At 37.3% G+C, this 25,578-nt stretch overlaps 1 protein-coding gene across 3 annotated transcripts in view; it reads left to right on the top strand.

Annotated features, from left to right (window-relative positions):
* Window positions 1-25,578, top strand: part of GAS2 (growth arrest specific 2) — a 127,208-nt gene that overhangs the window by 23,719 nt on the left and 77,911 nt on the right. For all 3 annotated transcript variants that reach the window (XM_055318103.1, XM_055318102.1, XM_055318101.1), the window contains exon 4: window positions 24,631-24,772. In XM_055318103.1, the coding sequence (XP_055174078.1) occupies window positions 24,631-24,772 (142 nt within the window). The remainder of the gene's footprint in view (window positions 1-24,630; window positions 24,773-25,578) is intronic.

The raw sequence follows: 25,578 nt of genomic DNA, 5'->3' as shown, positions 1-25,578 counted from the left end.
CCAGAAATGTGTGTTTACTCCTGATACCTCTGAGAGAACAAGAAAGTGTGGTAGAAGTAAATAAAAGGTTTTTCTTGAAAAGAAAATCTCAGCTGTGAATGATCTCGAGTCATCTATATGTGGCTACACAACTAAAATGATTGTGTTTTCCTTAATAAATTCATGGTTTTTCAATGCAAATGTAATGCTAGGACCATATAAGCCAACCAAGGGAGTCATGGTAAATGGAAGGAATACAGGTGTCATCATGTGGAAACAAATGATTTTTTATGGGTATTTTGCTGCCTGGGACTGAGAGGAAAAGGAAAACAAGAAAAGTTAGTAAGAAAGTCCAGTTCCTCAGGATTAAAAAAAAAAATACAAATATCTTCAAGTTTTAAATATATAAAATAAATTATTTCCCAGTATAAAATTAATTCCCCTGTCACCATTTCTCTAAGTTCTGGACCACAGGGAAAATCTTTCATCTTTTAGTCAGAAACAATGAAATATCTTGCTGAGGTTTTTTTCCCTATTCATAGTCAACTAGTCGTAAGAGACTTGATATGGGCCTTGATCTGGGTTGCTATATGTGTGGGCTAAGGAAAGCAAAAAGTAGACATAATAGAAAGTGAGTGATGTACTTAAGGAATTTACCTGAATCTCAGTCTAATTGAACTAGTGCCAATGCGACAGAATTTCTGTAGGTGATGGAATATTGCTGGGCACAACTAAAAATGTGGCCAAGTTGATCATCTGGCACTAAGTTCATAATGAACATCTCAAGTTCCATGGTCCTTCGTGTCCCAAGATGGAGATTCAGTCTCCATCAGACAATTGAGGAACATTTGCATGATATCTTCTACAAAGAAGGCAATGTTCCTACATGGCCCCTCCTACTGGACCTAGAAACTTCATTGAGTTGGGTTGTCACATGATTTATCTCCTGCCCTCTGGAGTCCATGGATGTTATGAAGCCATCTGGTTTGCCTACTTTTCCTGCTCTGTAATATCAAGTCTGCAAAATACCATGATCTAACAGAAGAATGTGTTGTGTGGTGTTGACATGTTCCTATAGGTTATGTCACAGAGCCTGAGCTGATGTACAGGATAATAAGACACCTCCGTTATTTTTGTCAGTTGTATGCAAACCGCTTCTGGAATTCTCTATTTATCAGGATTAAGAAAATTGCATTTTCCAGACCAATTGATGCATGTTAAGTACTAGGATATTTTCTTTTATCCTTTTGTAGGGTTTTATTTATTTATTTTGAGAGACAGGGAGAGAGAGTGAGTGAGGAGCAGAGGCAGAGGGAGAGAGAGGTTCTCTAGCAGACTCCACACTCAGCATGAAGCCTGACATGGGGCTCAATCTCATGACCCTGAAATCATGACCTGAGCCTAAATTAAGAGTCAGACACTTAAACCGACTGAGCCACCCAGGTGCCCCTAGGATATTTTCTAATACGTATGCTTCAGCGGAAACACCACTTCTGGGACAGCAACTCTGATTAAAACTATTACTTCATGCTAATTTCCCTGCTGTTGCCCACGTCGCATCCATCTTTTGTATTGGCTTGAGTTGAGTGGAGATGTGACGGGAATCACTTTCCTTGCAATGTTCAGGTCATTGACAGTAGCACGAATCTCTGACTTTCTGAGTTGTGGTATTTTATCCTAAATGTTAGGGAATAAAAATTATGACAGTTGCTGAGATTACCCTTGCCAATTGCGCATTCAGGGAAAAATATAAAAATAACTTCTATATGTATAAAGGCACAACAGTCATAGTGTAACTTAGGCTTGGGTCAAAAATCCATCTGCCACTTGATCTCCATAAGGTACTTCCCTTTCCCTAATGGATAGCAAACTATCAGGTCCCTTTAAAGATTAGGAGAAAGCTTTATAGGAAAGGCTTGAGATCATTACTCCTTGTATTCAGTGGGTCCTGGGTGTCTACAGATCGGCTCTAGTCTAAGAACTGGGTCATCAGAAATATTCTCTCATTTTGTTGCTGGTGGTGTTTCTGTCATACAAATCAAGAACTTGGGCAATTTACAGCTAAAAGCCCCATGATTAATACACCATAGTCAGGTCTCCTGATGGACTGGTTATCCTGAGATCTGATTAGCTTACTTTGCCTTCTGGCAACCACATCCACCTTGCCTGTGAAAGTTAAGTGTCGCTATGTATGTATTCCTGCCATCTCGAGAGTCCCCATTCACATTAACAAGACAAAACTCTTGTTACCAGCATCCTCTTTCTGGAGCGAAAAGTCACATTAGGAACTTCTGGAACTTTCCTCACCAACCTGTTCTTCCCATCTTAGTAAAATGTAGAGCCTCTTTGGGCCCCACCGAGTGACGCTGTAAGAAGTATGCTTAGGTGAGGTGCACATTATAAACTGCATGCAACATTTCTTTTCCAAGTCCTGAATTCCTTTCTCTATATTTTCCAAGTGATTCTGGCCTTTTAGTGCCACTTAGCATGTGCTAGTATTGCACCTACGTTTGTGTTAGCAAATCTAGCAGGCTATTAACAGATCATCTGTAGCTGTCCAGGCTAGCACACTGAATTCTAGTTAGTGCAGTTAAATTTCATTAAATCTGCCAAATCTAAAATTACATCCTGCTTTCTTCAAACTAACACCGTCAGAGTCTACTGCATAAGTAGAGAAAAATCCTGCCATAATACACTCAGTGGCACACAAGATTTTAAATCTATGTTGAGACCATGTCGCCAGTCAGCCAAGAATTCCTGTATTGGCTACGAGTCATGCTGTGAGATGGATCGAAGTCCAACCGAATCCAGGCCGCGATGTTTTGATACCTGGTGGAGATCATCAGCTCTGACTATGGCTAGCTGAGGCTTTAAGGACAGAGCCATGGTTCCAGGAATGTCCAGGTTGGTTGATACTCCTCTTAGCCTGGTCCAGGAGAACATCGAGGTACGGGAATCCACCAGGTACCTTCCCTACTTCCTGAGAGGGAGTCCCAGCCTACACTCCCCCACGTCACGTCTCTGTCCCCTCCCCCCAAGATAAGAAGTCAGCTCTTTCCCATTTGGAAACAAACTGGTTAGGGGACAGGAATTAAGCAAAGGACAGGACCCAATGCCAAATGCAAATCATATTTGAGTTCTTTATACCACATCTATTCTGTGAAACAGTCTTCTGCGTCCAAAAGCTCACGCGTAAAAGAAACTTGATCGATTTCTCTCACTAGGACGACAGACTTTTTGTAGATTTCAAAATTAATGGTATTTATCAATATTGAGTTCTGAGATTGAAAGAGATTATTCTAAAGTATTAAAAAGACTTGCTTAATCATGCTAAAAGATTCGGTTATCTCTATATTCTCCCTATGAAAATATTTCTAAGTTATTGTTTGTGAAGAGGTAACCTGAAAGTATAGGGCTAAAATCTATAAGGAAAAGTAAAATAGGGCAGCCCCGGTGGCACAGCGGTTTAGCGCCGCCTGCAGCCCAGGGCGTGATCCTGGAGACCCTGGATCGAGTCCCATGTCAGGCTCCCTGCAAGGAGCCTGCTTCTCCCTCTGCCTGTGTCTCTGCTTCTCTCTCTCTCTGCGTCTCTATGAATAAATAAAAAATCTTAAAAAAAAAGAAAAGTAAAATAGAGTTATGTCAGGCAGTTAATCAATTAAAATATTATGTCTTTTTTGTGTGCTTTTGATAGTTCTAGTGTATATTATCTTTTAAAAGTTATTTATTGTGCCTTCTTTTATTTCCTAAATAAGTAACTAATTCCATATCTATTTTTATATTCATAATCCTATATTCTTTTTCATAAAAAGGATGCCAAAATAGGGTAAACTTAAAAGCCCACAAAAACAGTTTATTCTCCAAAAAGAGAGTGCTCGTTTTCCATTCTGGTTTTGTTCCAGTATTAGCCTCAACATCAATTCCAGATATCTCATATTTTTCTAATGCCCAATGCCTGAACTTTATTCTCTGATATATTTTTTTTAATTTTTATTTATTTATGATAGTCACAGAGAGAGAGAGAGGCAGAGACACAGGCAGAGGGAGAAGCAGGCTCCATGCACCGGGAGCCCGATGTGGGATTCGATCTCGGGTCTCCAGGATCGCGCCCTGGGCCAAAGGCAGGCGCCAAACCACTGCGCCACCCAGGGATCCCCTTATTCTCTGATATTAAAGAAATAAAAACCAATAGCTTTGGAGGACCTAGGAATTATACATACCAAATCCTAAGGCTATAAAATATAGATACTTGGGCAGCCACTTCAGAGTACCACTGCCAGAAGGAATAATTTTAAGCACTTTTTGAGAGCTCAGCTAAGCAGCATGGTTTATCATGTGGACCCAACAACTACACTTCCTGGGTTTAAATCATGACTCCACTGTTAATTAGCTTGGGAAAATTGCTTAATTTCTCTTTGCCTTAATTTCCTCATTTGTAACATGTAGCTAATAATAAGTTGTTATAGAGGCTAAATTTAATCTACGTAAGCACTGAGTAATACCTGGTACATATGGGTGCTCATTAACATGAAGCTATTAAATCCATTTATCATTTCTCTCAAGTTTCAAATTTTAGCAATAGGGATCTGATTCGTGTGATTAACAGCCAACTCTCCAGCCAGGTTATGGCCTCACCTTGATTGACATGTTCTCAGAGTGAATAAAATGAGAGAGGGATCATTTCCTAAAGGAAGAGGGATCTTGGAAGAGTAGAGGTTTTTATTTTTTTATTATTTATTTATTTTTTAAATTTTTATTTATTTATGATAGTCACACACACAGAGAGAGAGGCAGAGACACAGGCAGAGGGAGAAGCAGGCTCCATGCACCGGGAGCCTGATGTGGGATTCGATCCCGGGTCTCCAGGATCATGCCCTGGGCCAAAGGCAGGCGCCAAACCGCTGCGCCACCCAGGGATCCCAAGAGTAGAGGTTTTTAATGATCATACTGTGCAGGTAGTTCGGCCTCCATATTTATGGTTTCTCTATCCATCAGAGCACCTGTACCATATTGTTATACTTCATTGTTAGCTTCCTTTTATCCCTTTACAGGACTCTAAGATCTTCGAGAACATGGTTAATGTTTTATTTGTATATCAGTCTTCCGTAAAATCTGATATATAGGTGCTCAGTAGATATGTTTTTGGATGAACGAATGAATGAATCAATGAATGGTCCAATGTAGATGCCTACTTGTAGATTCAGAATTTTGTTGTCAGTGGGTTTCAGCAATTCTTGATTTGAAATCATGAAGACTTTTATTCTCACCAAGTTTGAAATTTCTCCCTCGGCTGGTTTTTAACCCCAAAGTCTTTGATGTTCAAAATTTTTAATGATGTTTAAGTAATGGGAAAGACAGAGAACTGGAGAATTTTGGGGGTGGTTCAGGGAAATAAAAAGGATCTGAGGACATTTGAAGTGCTGGCAAGAGATTGGTGAAGTAATAGACCATGGAAGTCTAAATTAGTAAGAGAGTTCTGGAGGTTGGTCATTTAAGCTAATTGAAAATGTTATTATACAGTCACGTGGTATGTTATTATTTGAGTTTAGAGCATTTTATAAAGGTAAAAATGATGACAAAATGAGCACATTAATATCCAAGTGTTTCATTCCATTTGTTTTTGTTTTTTTTTTTGTTTTTTTTTTAATTTTTTTTTGTTTTTTTGTTTCATTCCATTTGAGGAGTATCTTTCAAGACCTGCTTTTAGTGTTTACCATGGTTCCAATAAAATAAGGATCGGATGAATGATAACTAGTGGTTTTATGAATTTGTTCATCATGAATAATTAAGAAAAAGAATAATTGTAGGCCCTTTCATGGAATAAGTTCTCAAGTGATATTTTTGACCCGAAATGAGGCATTACTATAGTAAGTAAGGGTTGTGTCTTTCAATTACTGAGGGAGCTGTAAAGATGAAATCACTGAGGAAGTGTTTTCTTTGCATCTTTTTCTCAATAACTTCCCCCTTTGTCCAATAAAATAGTTGGTGAGTGAAATGGGAATGTGAAAACCATTGTTTCTTCTCAGAAGCCCTAATTAGCCATTGACCAAAACAGTCTCTAACAACCACGGTAAAAATACAGTTTCTGTAGAACTGCAGGAGGGAATCAGAGCGTCCCAGTGCGTAGGAGCAATGAAGAATAAATGCTATCAGTTTGCCAAAAATGTGCTTTTTTATCGGCTAGGGGGTAACTCAGAAAAGGAGATGAAAATGATGATGGTGTGTAGCAAGATCATCATTTTAACAACTTTTAATAATACAGAATATTATAAACTACAAACATTTTGTGATAACTGAGTCTTTACTCATATATATGTTATTTTATAATTTGATAGATGCTTGGTGAGTATATGTTAGGAATGAGAGATGATGTGATTTTCTATGAATATTTATGTGCATACGTGTTGTTGGTAAGAAAGGTCGTGGTGTAAAGGTAGACACAATCTCCTCAAGGAATTTACTCTGTATTGGGGAGAAATAAGGTATATGTGGTATTACATAGATTTTGAGATCAAGCTTACAAAGGGATTTGAAAAAAAATTAATTTTAAGCAGTCATAGGTTAAATAGAAGAAAGGCAATATTTTATCATGTGGCTGAATTTAGAATTTAAAACATTTAGTTGTTGTTGATATGATTGTTGTGTGATAAAACCTTGAAAAGTTTTCCTACATGTAGCTGTTTACCATTTTTATTTCAAGTGTGTGTCATCTACTTCCTAAATCAAAGGTACACCAGTTAAAATGCTTTATAAAATATAATGGCTACACACATCTCAGTGCCCAGTGTGCCTATATATGAGGCTATTGCAATGATTTTAAGTGGATTTCAGTATATTAATTTGACCATTCCTGCTACCCACACATTATTACTGTATCTCTTTCCTCTTGTATTATCACAAAATCAAAATTTAAATCATTCTCATTTGGTTGTCCTCAGTAAACCATAGAATTGCCACTCTTCCTCTTATATAATTTTTTTGGTAGGAGCCAAGATAGCCACTGTCTAAGAAGGTGGGCTGAGGTTATTTGGGGAAATTACTTAAAATGCTATACAGTTTGTTGAATTATCTGTTTGATGAAATTAGAAGCATATTTGCGTACTTAACAATTATTATTTGGACAAGTGTACAGGTCCTAGCCAAATGGAATATAACCAGGTACAAAGCATGGAATTAACCTTTGGGGCAAGCTCTCAGGTTTTCTTTTTATGTATGAAGAAACAAAGGAATCAGAATTATTTTAGAATTTCTCTCAGATAACAAGAGAATAAAATGTAATCTGCTATTATTATGTTTGGCTCCTTACTTGTTATAGACCACTATTGCCAACCTTCTTTATATGAGCAAGAGGAGGTCATTTTCTCAAATTCTACTGTTCTTTTCATATTGGAGTTTGCTTCTGATGAGCCAAGAGATGTGGGAGGGCATTTCTAGCCTTATTCAGTACTTTGCTGAGGATCCCCACATTCCGGAGCAGTGAGGGGGAGAGGGGAAAGGCTAGGTGGCAGCATTAAACCTAGAAATTTGGGATGCCCACGTGGCTCAGTGGTTGAGCACCTGCCTTCAGTTCAGGGCATGATCCTGGAGTCCAGGGATCAAGTCCCACGTCGGGCTCCCTGCATGGAGCCCGCTTCTCCCTCTGCCTGTGTCTCTGCCTCTCTCTCTCTCTCTCTCTGTCTCTCATGAATAAATAAATAAAATCTTAAGAAAAAAAAACGTACAATCTAGCAATTTAAAGTTTCAGAGGCTAAAAGTTTCTGTGAATCTGCTGAGATAGGATTATCTCCTTTAACACTGCTCAGCAGTTCTAGCTTTTCAAAAATTAAAACTGTGAGCTATTGTTTGGTAGTGTCATTAATGGTTGCATTAGAAGCATATGAAGCATAAGACTAAAAATAAAACAGGTCGAATTGAAATTCCGAAAGCATGGAAAACAATTAAAACAAAATCTGCATTGGAAGGAGGAGGAGAACACACACGCACAAATGCACACACACATTTTTCATCTACATAATTTCATAGCATCAGCAGAACGTTGCCCCCTGAGCTTAAAAGTAAACCTGATCGAATTTTTCCACAATGACCTCATCTATTCCACGTACAGGCTCACATCCTGCATTTAACCACATGCAGGCACATGGGCAAGGAGTGTAACTGGGGAGCTGTTTTCCTGATACTTGATCGCACTGACTGTGGCCACTGCTGTTTCAAAGCACTGTGGGTATAGAATACTATGTCAAGAAAAGTCACTCTCACCATATGGAGAATAGAAAATTAATTGCTTTAAAATGAGCTGTTACTAAATGCTTTGGAGAAATCCAGGTCACTGAAACAACTCAAATAGTGATCATGCATGCCACTTCTTAAAGTAGAGCTTTTACAGATTTTATAACAAGAACCTTTTTTTAAGGGACTGGAAATTTGAGGGGGAAAATGTTTCTTCTTAATTTGAAAATGTCTGAGGATTGCTAGATGACTTATACTATGTAAGTTCTCACCATCTATATGTGTGTGTGGTCCAAAGTATGTGGCACTGGTACGTTACAGAGTAATGGCATAATGTTTTTTAGATGAGGTAATCGAGTTTATGGTGTATGGGGCTCTTCAGCTGTATCTTAAGCTTTTAGGGGCTGACTGTATGAATACCTGCTATTGTTTTGCTGAGCAGTTTGAAAATGCATTGCCTATCGTGCGTGAAGCTGTGTAGTGTGTATTTTGTGTTTATACTGCTTTGCTAGTCATGTCTAATTTCACACACTGTAGGCTGTTCATCTAATGGGTGCCTCGCTAGCATCCCTGCTCCATCTAAGAAATAAATAATGCAGTAATTCCTGTATCTTGAAGCCAAAACTAAAATCTGAACAGAACAAAAACTTCGCTCTATCGACAGCTGTTAAAAAGAATCTGCCTATGTCTCTGCGTCTCTCTCTCTCTCTCTGTGTCTCATGAATAAATACATAAAATCTTTAAAAAGAAGAAGAATTGAAGCCTCTCATCTTAAAATGGGAGTGAACTAACTTCTGAATAAGTGCAGGGACTCCAATGAGAGTCAGTTATGTACTAGATGTTATGAAGGAAGTGAAGGCCAATAAGTCATAGACTGTTCCTCCTAGATGAGAAATACTTCTTTGTTTTTGTACCATGCCTCCTTTAGGCACTGGGCGAAGCCTGCCAATCCTTTTTCATGACCATGTCTTTAGAGACATGAAATAAAACACGGGGTACAAGCGCACAAGAGAGAGAATCAATTTTATTGAAATATGGTTACTACAGCCTTAAAAATAAATATTAAAGCACAAGTTAAAAAATAAGCAGTATGGTTGTTCATTTTATTAACCTGGAATTGGTTTTGAAAATAGTATAGTTTTAATTTTTTTTAAATTTTAATTAACATACAGTGCTGCATTAGCTTCAGAGGTACAATGTAGTGATTCAACAATTCAGTACATCACTCAGTGCTCATCAAGATAAGTGTACTCTTGGTAAGCCCTGGGTGTTATATGCAAGTGATGAATCACAGAATTTTGCTCCTGAAACCAATATTATGCTCCATGTTAACTAACTAGAATTTAAGTAAAAAAATTGAAACAACAACACAACAAGAAAAAAGATAAGTGTACTCTTATTCTCCTTCACCTGTTTCACCCACCCCACCCCACCCCCACCTCCTCTCTGGTAACCTTTTGTTTGTCACTATAGTTAAGAGTCTGTTTTTTGGTTTGTCTCTTCTTTTGCCCCTTTATTCATTTGTTTTCTTAAATTCCACGTATGAGTGAAATTATAGGGTATTTGTCTTTTTCTGACTAGTTTATTTCACTTAGAATTAAACTCTCTAGGTCTGTCCATGTTGTTGGAAATGACAAGAGCTTAATTTTTTATGGCTGAGAAATATTCCATTGTATACATACACATCTTTTTTGTCCATTCATTTTTCATTTTTTAAAAAAAGATTTTATTTATTTATTCATGAGAGACACAGAGAGAGATAGAGGCAGAGACACAGGCAGAGGGAGAAGCAGGCTCCATGCAGGGAGCCCGACGCGGGACTCGATCCCGGGGCCCCAGGATCATGCCCTGGGCCAAAGGCAGGTCCCAAACCACTGAGCCACCCAAGCTGCCCCTCCATTCATTTTTCAATGGACACTTATGCTGCTTCCATAATTTGACTATTGTAAATAATGCTGCAGTAACTATAAGAGTTCATATACCCTTTCGATTTAGTGTTTTTGTAGTCTTTGGGTAAATACCCAATAGTGCAATTACTGGATCATAGGGTGGTTCTATATTTAATTTTTTGAGGAACCTCCATACTGTCTTCCACTGTGGCTACAACAGTTTGCATTCCTACTGACAGTGGAAGAGGGTTCCGAAAAATGCTGTAGTTTTAAAGCATAGGAGAGGGTAAACATAATATTTCCAGACATATGCAACATTTGTAATATAAAATAAAAACGTACAATTTCTGTTGGTGAGAAAGCTATGTAGTTTGATTATGTTCATAATAAAATAATATTAAAATTCAGATAGAGGAGACTAAAAGATAATTTTTGCTCATCTCAAGTCATGGTCTTCCCAGACCAAGAACTTATTCCGAATGATCACAATCTACTGAGATTAATTTCACAGACATGCAAAACTCAGAATAAGCAGATTTTAAATAACTACAGTGGGAAAATTAGGACAGGAGAGATTAATCTTTATATTTTTATGTATATAATAAATACAAGCGCAAACATATAAAAATATATATGTATAAATTATATATATTGAAAATCATAAATGAGGAACCAACCCATATTTTGTTCCATGTTGTCATATTTGCTATATTTAAACATTGTTTAAAGTTGGAGAAGTAGCTATCTGATCTTTTTCTCAGACTTCCTGAATGCCATGAGGTATCATAATAAAGCAGGCATTTGCTAGGTACTTATTCTGCGTCAGAACTTTAACGTGGGTTAAATCATCAAGTAATTTAAAACTTAAATCGGATCATGCCACTTCTTAGTGCAAAATTATCTAATGGCACCATTATTTCAACTAAAAGCCGAAGTCCTTATAACCGCCTCCAGGCCCTACGTATTCTGTTCCCCAGCTAACTATCTGATCCCATTTCCTCTGACATTCCCCTCACTCTACTGTGTGATGCCGTCATAATGACCTCCTCGTTCTTTGAACCCAACGAGCAGGTCCCGACTACCACAGGCCCTTTGCAATTGTTCTTCTGTCTTCTTACTCTTTCCTCAGATATGTATGAGTTGTCCCTCATTCGCTTTACGTCTCTGCTCAAATGTCTTTCGGTCGTAATGTCTCCCCCGACCTCCCTATGTAAAGTATTTCACAGATGATCCTGAATTTTCAACTGATAGACATTTTTGAGTGATGTATTCAAGACACTGATAGATAACAAGAAGAGCGGGCATTCCTGTCCCCTCTCAAAGGGCTTACCACCTAGTTAAGTAAATAAAATATGAACGTATAAAAAAAAAAACAGATACCAGCAGGTGCTGTTGTATCACCACAGCATACATTACATTGATGCCATTCAATTGATTATTCAAAAACATTTATTAAACATCTAAAATATGCAGGACTGGGTGCCTTATAGAGTAGCAGGGAAGGAAGAATAACATCAAGCTAATAATTAAGCTAACAGTGAATAATAATTGTGTTATGTATAAATATAGGAAAATCCAAGCTGATGAGTGGCTTTAAGCAGGCAACCTGACTTAGTCTTGTAAAAGGGACTTTTATATTATTCCTTTTTTAAAACAATTTTATTTATTATTTATTCTTGAGAGACACAGGGAGAGAGGCAGAGACACAGGCAGAGGGAGAAGGAGGCTCCCCAGGGGGAGCTTGATGCAGGACTCGATCCCAGGACCCCACAGTCACGACCTGAGCCAAAGGCAGACGCTCAACCACTGAGCCACCTAGGTGCGCCAGGACTTTTATATTATTCTGAAGCAGGAATAGTAAATAGATAGAGAGGAATCTAGGGCATTCCAAACACAGAAATTGAACCTGGGAAAGCACTCAGATGTGGAGGTGCATGGTGACTTTGAGGAACTAAAGGAAAGCCGGTGTTTGGATGCCAGCATGTAATACTGGTGTCCGGAGATGAGACCAGAGCTAAATCTACTGGATATTGGCCTCTATATTAAGAACAACAATATGCTCTTGAAGTATTTTAAATAGGAGCATGATAAAATCTTTTAAAAAGATAACATTTGCAGAGTGGTAAATGGATTGGGATGGAGAGGTGAATGCGGAAGGGAAGAGCTCTCCTAGGAAGCTATTGCCCTGGTCAGGTGAGAGATGATGACCAGTAGCTTAAGATGCTAGTGTAGTACTGAGAAGAAGCACATGGTTCTGAGATCTATTGGAACTTGGTGGGATCGGGATAGGAAACCGTTTCCCTTCTTCCTTTGTAGGTTCTTTGGCTAGTCTAATAATTAAACTGGCATAAGGCAGATTAAGAGGAGAAAAACAAATTTAATTTCATAGTTTGGGAGTTCCATAAAAATATATGACTCAAAGAAGGGACCAAAGCAGGAAGCTTTTGTACCTTTTAGACAAAGAAACAATACCTTTGTGAAGAACTGACAAGACAAAAGGGTTTGGACTTGGGGTAGTATATTGATGAAGAAGTAAAGAAGCATAAGATTTGTTTATAGAGACTCCTTAGCCCTAAATTTCCATTCTCTGGTGATAAGGATGCCATCTGCCCTCCTGGTACAGGGACGGTACATTTTACATGGGAGATTTATCTCCTGCTCTCTGAGGGTTTGTCCATGTTCTGGCTGTTTCTCAAGTACTTTTAATTCAAAAGAATCAATATGTCAAAGTGGCGTATGCTGGGGTGGCATATCTGCTCCCCTTTCCTTTGGCTTGGCAGGATTTGGTGATGAATTGGGTAGCGAAAGTGAGGGAGATTGGTCCCCGGTTTCACATGTGAAGAAATGGATGGTGATGCTTTATTTTACAATTGGAAAGGCGGAGGAAGAGTAGGAATGGGAGAAAAATCATGGGTTTCTATGCATTATACCTGCATGGGTACCCAAGGATTTTGAGCCCTGTGGGCTCCTTCTCATACCACTCCTTACATTTCTGCTCAAGAAAAAATATAAGCAAATGAGTATGCAGATTTAGTTGGGCAAAGAGGTAAGAGAAAGGTAGAGAGAACCCTTATACGTCAGGGCTGTGTGGTGGGAGGGAGCATGGGGAACATGCAAGAGTGGGAGCAAAAGCTAGTGGGCCTGTAGGGGAGATTGAGAGGTCATGGTGCTAGGTCAGCAGGTAGGAACAAGGCTAATACAAACAGTGGAAGCTGAATTATAGGGAGCTTTGCCTATATCCTAAAAGCACTGGGAAGCTACATTTGCCTTTTGAAAAGTCCACTCTAGAGTGTGGCGAACAGATATGAACGCACAGCGTGATAACAATGACAAAAAAAATTAGAAGATGGATAAAAACAAATTGTAATTAAATCACCATACAAATGTGGACCATCTGTTTAATTTTTTTCCCCAAAATACATGTGGGCTTATTATAGTAATTACAGATGTTACAATGTAACTATTTTTCAGCTCTCCTAGGGACATTCTTAGTAAATAGAAACGAATGTAGACATGTATCTGAAAACATTAACAATAATTGAAGATAAGCAATGGTCTAGGATTGGTATTAGGCACTTTCCAAAACATTTAGCCCTCAAAACATGTTACGGATGATAGATCTCAGGTTCGAAAAGGCTAAATAGATTAAGTAACTGTTCTTTTTTTTTAAATAATACATTTAATTTTTATTGGTGTTCAATTTGCAAGTAACTGTTCTTGATGACTGCGTCTTATTGCTGGTGAGTGGTAGTTTCGAGGCATAAGCCTTGCCTCTTTGATTTACTATAAGTTTAACATTCTTTTCTTTCAAATTTACTGAGAGTCCAGAGAGATGTCTCTGTTGATGAACGCGTACAGCGTGCCCCAAGTCTGCAGTGCAATGAGGTTAGCAAAGCAAAACGAGAGAGAGAGAGAGAGAGGAGTGAGAGAGAGAGAGAGAGAGAGAATCTTTGCTCGAAAAGTGTTTGGAAGTATGTTAGCCACTAAAATAAGATGGGTTTCCTGGAATCCATTCAGAAAACAATCTTAGGACTCCTGATAATGCTTTTTCTTTGTTGACTATTCTACAGATGCCTACCAAAAAGTATTTTTAATTAAAATATGAGAGCCAGTGACTATGTGAACTCAGAATTTGCTGCCAATGATTATAAATCGTGATGTCTTGACATGCACAAAATGTTTGCTGGGAAGGAAAAATTCAAGGCACATTTTAAAAGAGTTTTCTTGCTGGTTTCCTTAATGTAATATCTTAATTTTAGAAGGGACGTAGAAAAAAAAAAAAAAGAAGGGACCCAAAACATGTATTCTCAAGAATGTCTTTAAAACTATCATCATTTCATTTAAGCCACTGTAATTAATTCATAGTTAACAATTACTGTTAATTTTGTTGAGAATCCGAGGGACTGCTGTGCCTGGTATCCCCCAGCCCTTTTTCTGAGAAATCTTCCATGTTCACAGAGTAAGCCTCTCTTCTTCCCATGGAAGCCTTACTCATGCAGTCCTGATACTCCAGCTCTGAAGATGCGTGTAGCAGAACAAAAAGACCTTTTTTTTTTTTAAACTTCCATAGAATTACCAAAAATTTTTTCCTCATTCCTTCCATTCACCCTTAACAATAAATGACATATAATTATTTTTCCAAAGGACACGTATCATTGGATTCCTTCTTCGTTTAAAACGTCAAAATCTTTTCATTACTCCCCAGTGGGAACACTGAGATTTTAAGCAGGCAACCACATGCATTGGTCTATCTATTCAGTTATTCAGCATCCAGAAGTTTTCACATTAAAATATCTGGATTTCGGGATCCCTGGGTGGCACAGCGGTTTGGCGCCTGCCTTTGGCCCAGGGCGCGATCCTGGAGACCCGGGATCGAATCCCACGTCGGGCTCCCGGTGCATGGAGCCTGCTTCTCCCTCTGCCTATGCCTCTGCCTCTCTCTCTTTCTCTCTCTGTGATTATCATAAATAAATAAAAATTAAAAAAAATAAAAAAATAATAAAATATCTGGATTTCCAAATTCATATAGAAAAAATGAAAGGTCTGACAACATTGAGACTGTATTTATGGTAACAACTTAGAATTAAATAGATACGGCTGCCCCTCCTGGACATGGCATGAGCTCTTCAGTTTTGCACAGTCCCCACCACTCCTTACAGTCCCCTGGAGCTAGCACTTCATTCCTTTATTTGATCTGCGTGGCCACTTCTGAGCCTTTGACCTTATAACCCTGGTTGGGATTATAATGTTGGTAATTCCTGTTAGGTATAAAATACCCTTTGTGATTCTGGCCCAGTTGACATTTCAGGTTTCATTTTTCTCTTCTACATGCATTTCCCCGCTCATCTAGAACACCCATGCTTCTCCAGGTCGCGTCAGAGCTTTCTCCTCATGGAATGTACTGCCCTTCATTTCTATGCCTGTTAAGCATTTGATATCCTTCAATTTTGCACATTGCTGCTCCTTTGTAAGGCCTTCCTGGGATGAGGTGCGATCTGCCCCTCCCCAAAGTTGAATGCACACCTTGAAATTTCCCACAGAGTTAAAATTTAACTACCACGTAAATACTTAAGCTTCGATTGTATTTCTTACCATATGAAACATTGATTTCAAAGTAGGACACTGAGGGTTTCCAGAAAGGAAACTTGGCCTTATCTTTTTTCTATTTCAGTCTCCCGGTGCTAAGTGTCACAGCTGATATGGGGTTGTGATTTAATACAGATGGGCTGAAGTGAATCCGATTAAATTATTTCTATTTAAAATTACTAGCCATACCAATTAACCGAGTTTTAATGTGTAGGACTAGACTTCTGAAATTTTTAAGAAGCTAGTCTCTGTCCGGTCATATGTGAATACTTAGTTGGGAGAACAGAAGCTTCCCATAGTAGTGTAGCATTTACATAATGATTGCCATATGGGTGTATATGTAAAATTAGGCACAATGCACATAAAAATGGAAAGAATGCATTTTTGTTTAACACCATGTTTTTTCTCCTTGTGAAGCATTCGATACTTGTAAACAACTATCAATAACATAATAACGCTTTTATATACTTTAATTTTTAGAGCAGTTTTAAATTCATAGCACAATTGAGCAGGAAATGCAAGAGAATGGTAGCTTGGTTACAAATACTACGCCTACTTTGACATCATTATCACTTGAAGTCTGCGGTTACATTAGGATTCAGTCTTGGGGCTGTGCATTCTATGGGTTTTCACCAATGTGTGATGATGTATGTCCACCATGATAGTATCTTACAATAGTGTCACGGCCCCGAAAATTCTGTGGTGAATCTCATGATGAATCTCCTATGCATCCCTCCCTTTTCCCTAACCTTTAATTATTTGACTGAGTCTATAATTTTACCTTTTCTAGAATGTCATGTAGTTGGACTCCTGCAATATAGAGCCTTTTCAGATTGGTTTCTTTCACTTAGTAATATACATTGGAGGTTCCGATATATCTTTTATAGCTTCATAGCTCATTTCTTTTTAGTGCTGAATAATATTCCATTGTCTGGGTGTATGACAGTTCACCTATTGAAGGGCATCTTGCTTGCTTCCAAGTTTTGGCAATTATGAATTAAGCATGTTTAAATAAATAAATGCTTCGAATAATAAAGCGTGCTGTGAATAGCCAGGTGGTTTTCATGTGGATGTAAGTTTTTAACTCATTTTTATCTTAACTTTTCATCATCGATCTCATCCTTTAAGCCTCACGTTTGAGCACTAAGCTTGAACTTCATTACCAGCATCATTTACATAATGACAGATAATTTCAGATCATTCAAATTCTTAACATATTTTTCTGTCTTTGTTATTCAAGTGATTTCCTCATGATTTGACTGGGTATACCAGAATTCTGATATGAGAAACTTTTTTTTCATAGTATTAAAATTTATGTGAATATTTGTAGGGCGTCAGAACATGAAGATCATAGATCACACTAAATTTTGCTATAAGACCTGTTCTCTCTAGAGTGGAATATATCTGGAGAAGGAAAGGAGAAGAGAGGTCTAGTTTGGATCCAATCAAGTGAGTTCATCTGCTACTGTACTAAATCACAGCTCACCCTGTCTGAGGCATGAGACCCTATCGCAAAATCACCAGAAAGTGTTTTCGCCCTATTTTTTGTTTTAATGATTTTGATCTTAAGGAATACATTTTCATTCTTTCTAAAGCCACTTGGTAGTTATTTTTATTTTTAGAAACCTTGATACCGTGAATGTTCAAATAATTTTATTGAGAGATTTTCCCCAGTAAAATATATAGGGGAACTAAAAGCAGCAAGACAATGCAAGTGGAAACATTCTTTCCATCATGGAAAGAGTGACTTTATTGCCTGCATATTTGAACAGTACATTCTATATGCCCTTTGGAAAAAGAAAGATATTATTTCTTGGCAATTTCCACATCTTCTTTAATGTATCTCTTCTGTTTTATATCTAAAACGTCTACTCGATGCAATCAAAGGGAGTAGCTTGCCTCAAACTTTTGCGAAGAATGGATTATTTAAACTACTAGTATTAAATGTTCAGTTCGTTGCATGTAGAGAAGTGGAGAAGGCATTCTCTCAATTTTCTTTGTAGTTTGAATAGGGGAAAGAGAGTACATATTCTTTATTTTAATGTCACCTGGCCAAAAAAAGGGGGAATAAATCAACTGCTGAAATATATTAACTTCCATGCATCGGTGAGCTGTCAGAGAACGGTTAGAAGTCTATGGGCATAAGAGATTGAATGATTTGACTTTAATTATGTATGAGCTCATTTTTTTCATCTTGGAAAAAATAGAGAAACTATTACCTACCTAATTCAGGGCATCAATTTTTTGAGAATCAAATAGGATAATCTATATGAAAGTAAGTTTTGTGTGCCTAAGGCATGGTTTACACTCATAGTGTTAATTCCCTCCTTTCCCACCCATCATATGATTCAGGAAAAAAAAGTCAGTACTGCTAATAGGTGAAACACTATATTTGGTGCAGTGGCAGTAAAACGGTAAATAAGATCCTGGTTCTCTAGCTGTAGGCTATTATAAGAATTATAAATAGATCTATAAGTACTATAAATAATCACTACTGCCCTTTTGAAGCTGTGACGCTCACAACCTTAACTAGGACATAGAGGTTGAACTCTGCAGCATAGAAGTAAACTCTTTGTAAGTGACCAACATAATTTTGTGTCTCAGTAGCTATAATTATTGGATTTGAGGGTAGTTAAAAGACATGGGAATGATATTAGTTCAAGGGAAACTAGTCCAGTGGTCAAATATTGGACTCTCAAACCCCAAATACTGGCTTTCCTCTCCCAATTATGCATGTGCTAACAGGATAGCCACAAGCCACATGGCTATTTAAGTTTAAATGGGTTTTTTTTCCAGTATTAGTGAGAAATACTTGATAAACATCACTGTATATGTTTAAGGCATATGGCATGATGGTTTGATTCACATAAATAGTGAAATGAATCCCACAATAGGTTCAACTACATTCATCATCTCACATAGATTAAAGTGAAGTAAAATTTACAACCACAGTTCCAGTGTTCAACAGCCACATGTCACTAGTACTTACTAGTGGGGATACAAAACATTGCCACCAGCACAGAAAGTTCTATGGGAAAACTATTCAAAAGGTGAGGTTCAAGTTTTTGGGTGAAGATAGAAGGAAATTGTTTGTCAGTCTTTTCCTGAGTCCTAGTACCCATAACAGCAGCAGCAACAACAACAACAAAAAGAAATATTTGCAAGAAGATATGAAAGAAGGAAATCATAGGTAATTCGGCATATTTTTACGTGCATTGATCACCGGGATAATAAATCATCTGCATGGAACATTTACTTCTGTACTTGAGTTATATTATTTAATTCACATTCACACACACATAGCTGATGAGATGCATTGTTTTCTGTGTACATTGAATAGGAGAGTGACATATAGAAACATTAAGTAATTTTCCCAAAGTATCGTCCTAAGAAGGTGAGTTAGCTGAGTCTGAACTCAGGAATTGGACTCCAAAACCCCAGCAGATAATGGATTAAATTAAAAGCCTTTGGAACTAAATTTAAATTCTTTTTTCAACCTAACTTGCTTATTGCCTGAAAGGAGAGGGAAGGCACTTTTGGAATTCAAACCATTTTTTGTATGTTAATCATCCAGTCTGTAAGTATATTGGGGGCCATGAGTACATATCCTGAGTTAGTCCCCCTGAGAGAAATAAGGTAAACATTAGATTCTTGATAATAGAAAAATTAATGTGCACCTGTGTGATGGTTTACTAGTAGTCACTTCTCATTTTGCTAATGCAAAAAATTGAATCCCACACCATGGAGGCTGGGCAACAGTAGTGTGACTCCTGCCAGTAAGTGATCCTAAATTTTTACCCAATCTCAGTTCAGCATGGCAATTATTCTCTACTCTTCATTCTATATTCATTAACTTTCAAAAATAGTTCAGAGGTGTCACTTAAATTTTTCAGTTATACATATCTTAATTTGTGGAAATCATTTAATGTAGAAGTTACGTTATGAATTTAGTGAATTTTGAAGGCCCCGTAAATATGTCCCCTGGGAATGTAAAAACTCTAATACAGTGTTTACTCCTGCTCCATGTTGATTACAATCTAGTTTGAGGGGTCAAGTCTTACCATTCATGTATGCATTCATCAGTCAGGTTTTGAGGACATAATATGTAACAGCGCTGTCTGGAAAAAATTACATAGGTAAATAACTGAAGATGGTCTATTGCTGTAGGAGTTGTTTGAAGAGGTGAGCAGTGAAGGGAAAAGTAATATGGAAGGTATATCAGATAAGTCATGTGGGGGAGGTTCCCTTTCGAATCTCCATATCTTTAGATCAGAAGTATTCCTCTCCATATCTGTAGTTAGTTCTCAGCTTTTTAGGTATACACATCCATGAGTTTTAGGGCAGTTCTGTATTCCAAAACTCATCCTCAGGATTCCCTTGGCAAGGAAATCAGCAAGAAAATAGTTGTCACTCAATCTATTGGTTTTTATTGCATTTGCTGATACCGAAGAGATCCAGAGCTGGCTCCCGCCCCCCCCAGGATTTTCATGAGAACCTGGAGAAATTAACAAATTAAAAAAAAAAAAAGATCACAGACCTGGAAGAGATACACTTGCCAGGATTTTGAGAACTTTATAAAGACTTTTGTGTAAAAGATGTCAAAAATACATTTAAGTTCTAAAGGTATTGAGTGCTGATATTATTGAATCATTTGTTCTTGAATTCAGATGAAGTCAAACTTTTGCCCTTAGGCACTTAATTATAAATGGCACCATAACCCTGAAAAGCCCTTTGATTTGGGATTGGTGTTCAACCAGGAAGAATATTAGATCCTACAAGCATGTTACTGCTCTTTGCCAAGCACAGAGATCCTTACTTCTGGCTATGTGTATTTATAGGTACTGTGAGGGATGGGTGGGGAGGGGCTCAGTTCATTAGTCATCTGGACTAATGAGGATGACTTGTAACAATTTTACCAAATAAAACATTTCATCCGGTTGAGGACTGGAAGCTTCCATTCACACTATTTACAGTGTCCTAAATCTTCAGAGGACATGGAAGCACTAAATCTGACCTCCAGAACAGAAACAGATATCCCATAAATCACTTTACCACTTTGTTCAATTGCTGTTGCTATTGAATTCCTCTGCATTGGGAATCCCTAAATTATGAACTATCAATAGGCAGCTTTTGTTTTATTTGTCCTAAAATAACCTCCGTGTCTTTGAATAGGAATGAATTTTAAATACTTATCCTCAGATGTGTGTTATGTAAATAACTTTGTGCAGATCACAAGCTCTTAAGGGAAGAATGCCATTTTCACTTCTATGCTCAGTGCTTGTCCTTGTAAGTTTTTAAACAGTAGACTGAATGATTTTTGAGGGCTTGTTGCTTGTGGGTATTCTCTCAAAATGTGTCCCTTGATAGATTAAGTGTCACATCAATCTCTAGCTTCTTGAGTGCAATATGGATATTGTATTCCTTTCCGCTACACAAGCCATGAGCCTTATGTCCTTAGGTGCCCTTAGCAGTGTCAAAGAGTTTATAATTCTAGGTTATACTTCCTATATGCAAACTAATTTCTGGGCTTTAAGTGGCTTTACATGTTTCTTTCTTTCCCCACCCAGGGATAGAGGTGGTAAATCTTAACATGGCTCTGTATTTTAATCTATTTATGTTCTTTTCTTAGAGATGACCTTGGCTTTAGTCATATCATAAAAAAGCTTTATAGTCATCGTGTAGAGATTTTTGTTTCCAGCAAATCCTCTCTTATGTTTTGTCTGACACAGTTTACCAATCTTAATTATTTAATCTGAAAATACTGATAAGATTTAAAAGTCATTTAAAATCCTCCTACTTATTTTGGAATTATGTAACGAGGTAAATGAAACTCTATGCATCAATCACCTTCCTCCAAGGTAATTACTATCAATTTGGCGCATGTCCTTCTTGCAAATTTTCCTGAAACTAACATTATAAAAATGAGTACAATATTCATATTTATATGCAACTTAATCTTATATATCACATATATATGTATACGCACACACATATATAGTGTATATATATACATAGTTTTTTTTATTCAAATAAGTCTCAATTTTAATAAGATCCTCTACATACACATTTGCTACTAAAAATTGAAATAGCACATCAAAAAAATTACAATTCAATTTCTGAAAACCAGAAAAATCTACCTTATGCACACCCTCCCCTAATTATACTCTAACCAAACCACCCCAAGTTTTCTGTGTATTCCTTCTGCACAAGTTACTTGGCTTCCAATTTTTTGATGTTAGGTTTTATCTTAATGACTTTAGGCTTCTCAAACACTTAGGCAACACTCAAAACCTAGTAGTGCTTCCTTAGGTCAAATTGAAAAGTGGACATATAGTGTGTGTGTGTGTGTGTGTGTGTGTGTGTGTGTGTGTGTATGTACACATATACATATGACCGCAAAATGAAATTGTGATATACATATCTGTTTGCACATTTTTTGTTTCTGCCTACAGGTACATGCTGAACATCTATATGATTCAACATATATACATTTATCTTACTCTTTTTAAGAGATTGCATAGAATTCCATTGTATGTATAGTATATATTATTCCATCACCCCACTTTCGATATTCTCTTATTTCTATATTTTTTGTTCAGTCATCGTTGTAACAAATATATATGTATGTATAAATATATATATGTATAAATATATATATAAATTATATACATATATTTTATTTTAAGCACTAATGCTATGATGTCTTTGGGATATATTCTTAGAAGTGAATTGCTAGATTTAAGGATATATATTTTTTAATTTTAATAAATACTGACTGATGTTTGTGAATATTTTATAATGGAGATCTTATGCTATTTCTGATGATTTTTACAACTTATGTAAAAAATCATTTTGAAAACAATTACTTAACTAAAATGGTTAAGGAGGCATTACTACACAAGTAACCTCATATATGATTTGTAAATCAGTCATGCCTAAAATATATACCTATATAAATATTTGTGTATTCATGCAAAAATCTTGATTGTGTCTCCTCTAAATTTAATTCAGTCCGCAAGAAAGAAATAGACCTTTGAGACTGGACAGACACAGACATTAAGTGATATAGTAATTGAATGTTTTAGTTATGTGGCCTTAAAATCGTTGGACATGAAGAACTTTAGTAATAGTATGATGTTAGCAGGACTTCACCAATCCTCTAAGGCCACTATCTCATTTTCTTTTTTTTTTTTTTTATATTTTTTCTTTATTTATTTATGATAGTCACACAGAGAGAGAGAGAGAGGCAGAGACATAGGCAGAGGGAGAAGCAGGCTCCATCCACCGGGAGCCTGACGTGGGATTCGATCCCGAGTCTCCAGGATCGCGCCCTGGGCCAAAGGCAGGCGCCAAACCGCTGCGCCACCCAGGGATCCCACTATCTCATTTTCTATAACCATTCTTGCGAATGAGTTCAAAATCAACAATATTTTGCTTTTGTTTGTTGGTTCTCAGTGAATGGAGGAAACATTTTACGAACTTAAGTCATTAAGTGCTTCTCCCTTTATCTTTCCTCTCTTTGAGGTGAAGCCCTATGTAACCCACATCATCCAAATCCCTTGCTCAGTCTTTCACATCACAGAGAATTGCATTCTGTGACTTCCTGGAATGCCATGGAAACTGGTTAAGTTCTGTTAAAAAAAAAAAAAAAAAGACCATACAACTCTTTATAACAATTGGTATGGTGCCAGTGGAAATTTCCTGGCTAAAATTTGTGACAGACTCTTAATAAAAAAGTCTGTCCAGGTTCACACCCTCCCTTAAGTATTTTCTTTTTTAAAAAATTATTTATTTATTTATTTATTTATTTATTTATTTATTTATTTATTTATTATATATATATAGAGAGAGAGTGAGAGCACGTGCAGAAGGAGGAGCAAAGGGAGAAGCAGGCTCCCCACTGAGCAGGAAGCCCAATGCAGGGCTTGATCCCAAGACTCTGGGGTCATGACCTGAGCCAAAAGCAGATGCTTAACCAACTGAACCATCCAGGTTCCCCTTAAGCAATTTCTTATCCCAGGAGAAAAAATGATGCAGAATGTCAATATATTTCAAGGTCAGATAGCAGGAATCCAACAGAATTACATTTTATAATGCAAATGATTAATAATACAACATATTGATATGTGTATATATGTATGCACATAAAAATTCAGGCTTGTGTGTTACATATTGTGTAAATTCATATAGTCATGCTTCATTCTTCTTTCACAAATAGAAAATGCATTTATAAATAATTTTTGAAAAACTATGGTGGAATATTTGGATGAAACGTAAGACCAAAAAACAAAACAAAAATAGAAAAGCAAGAAAAGAGGCAATATGAGCTGGGGAAGGAACTTAACATGTATTTATTACTAGATAGTAAAAAAGGCAAGGATTTGTTTACCTACACAGATCTTTTATAGTTTTTTTTTTTAAGATTTTATTTATTTATTTGAGAGAGAGAGAGAGAGCAAATGAGTAGGGGGTGAGGCAGAGGGAGAAGCATACTCCCTGTGGAGTAGGGAGCCTGATCTGAGCCAAAGGCAGATGCCTAACCAGTTGACCAAACCAAGCGCCTTCTTTTATTGTTTCTTTTTTTTTTTTAAGATTTTATTTATTTATTCATGAGAGACATAGAGAGAGAGAGGCAGAGTCACAGGCAGAGGGAGAAGCAGGCTCCATGCAGGGAGCCTGACGTGGGACTTGATCCCGGGTCTCCGGGATCACACCCCGGGCTGAAGGCGGCACTAAACCGCTGAGCCACCCGGCTGCCCTCTTTTATAGTTTCTTAATGACCAGTAAGTTTCATGTGCATTTCACTTCTTTTTCTGTATTTCTCCACTGACTTATTTATTGACATGAGGTCATTCCAAACATTTTGTTGAGAGCATAAATGTATATTTAATGTGTCGCTGTAATGACTTTGCTAGACATTCCATCAGAGTGAGCTTTCTTTGTTTTTCAGAATCTACCCTTGAAGAAGATTCCATGCAAAGCCACTGCACCCTCAGGCTCCTTTTTTGCCCGAGACAATACAGCAAATTTCTTATCCTGGTGCCGAGATTTAGGGGTAGATGAAACATGTCTATTTGAATCGGAAGGTTTGGGTATGTATTTCCTTCAGAATTTTAGCTGATGAAATTATTATGTATCTTTGTCAGTATAACTATCAAAATCTTTTTGTGTGATGTCATTTCGTAGATTGTTAACTTTGAAAAATTCAGTTTGTTGTAAATTTACGGGTTGGTTGTAAACTTAATCTTTGAAGGTAGAAAAATGCATGCCCTTTTACTATTGGTCACTTTGTGCATGAAAGGGTAGGAATATAAGTAGCACAAGTCTTTCTAAGCTGAAATCAAGTATACACAATGCAAAATTGGGGATATTCGGAAAATGTAGTCTTATATTTTACCATTAGGCTCGAACTGGGCTTGAAGGGGAGCTGTATATGCTCCAGACATAAAGGCACTATTGTCTTACCTCTACAGAAGGATGAAATGCCATTTCCTATAAAGTCTATCTTTGTTGAAATGGAAGTCTACTCATTGATCTATTTTTAGTGAGTTAAAAATCAGGTATGCAAGCAGGAGATTGGGATAATTGAAGATGGTGAAACAAAAGATAGATACCTTAGCATCTAAACCTGCCCAGATAATTGTGAGGTTCTTGTCTTATTTTACCTTATGATTGAATTTTGGCAAAGCCATTTCCAGACCGTAAAACAAGCTTTTGTATTTCCTTGGGGGGAAACGTACATTGTTCAACAGTGTTTCGACATTCCTTGTTAGGCTACTGTTAAATGTCCAGCCCTCCTGTATCAGCTCTGACCAGGACGGCTCCCATATGGAGAGTATTGGAATTAAAGTCCCATTCTAATGAAATAGAACTGAGTGGAGAAAGGAGACCTCTGTGG

This window comes from Nyctereutes procyonoides, unplaced genomic scaffold (assembly GCF_905146905.1).
Source record: "Nyctereutes procyonoides isolate TBG_1078 unplaced genomic scaffold, NYPRO_anot_genome, whole genome shotgun sequence".
Lineage (NCBI taxonomy): Eukaryota > Metazoa > Chordata > Mammalia > Carnivora > Canidae > Nyctereutes > Nyctereutes procyonoides.
This window is presented reverse-complemented; position numbering and strand designations above follow the sequence as displayed.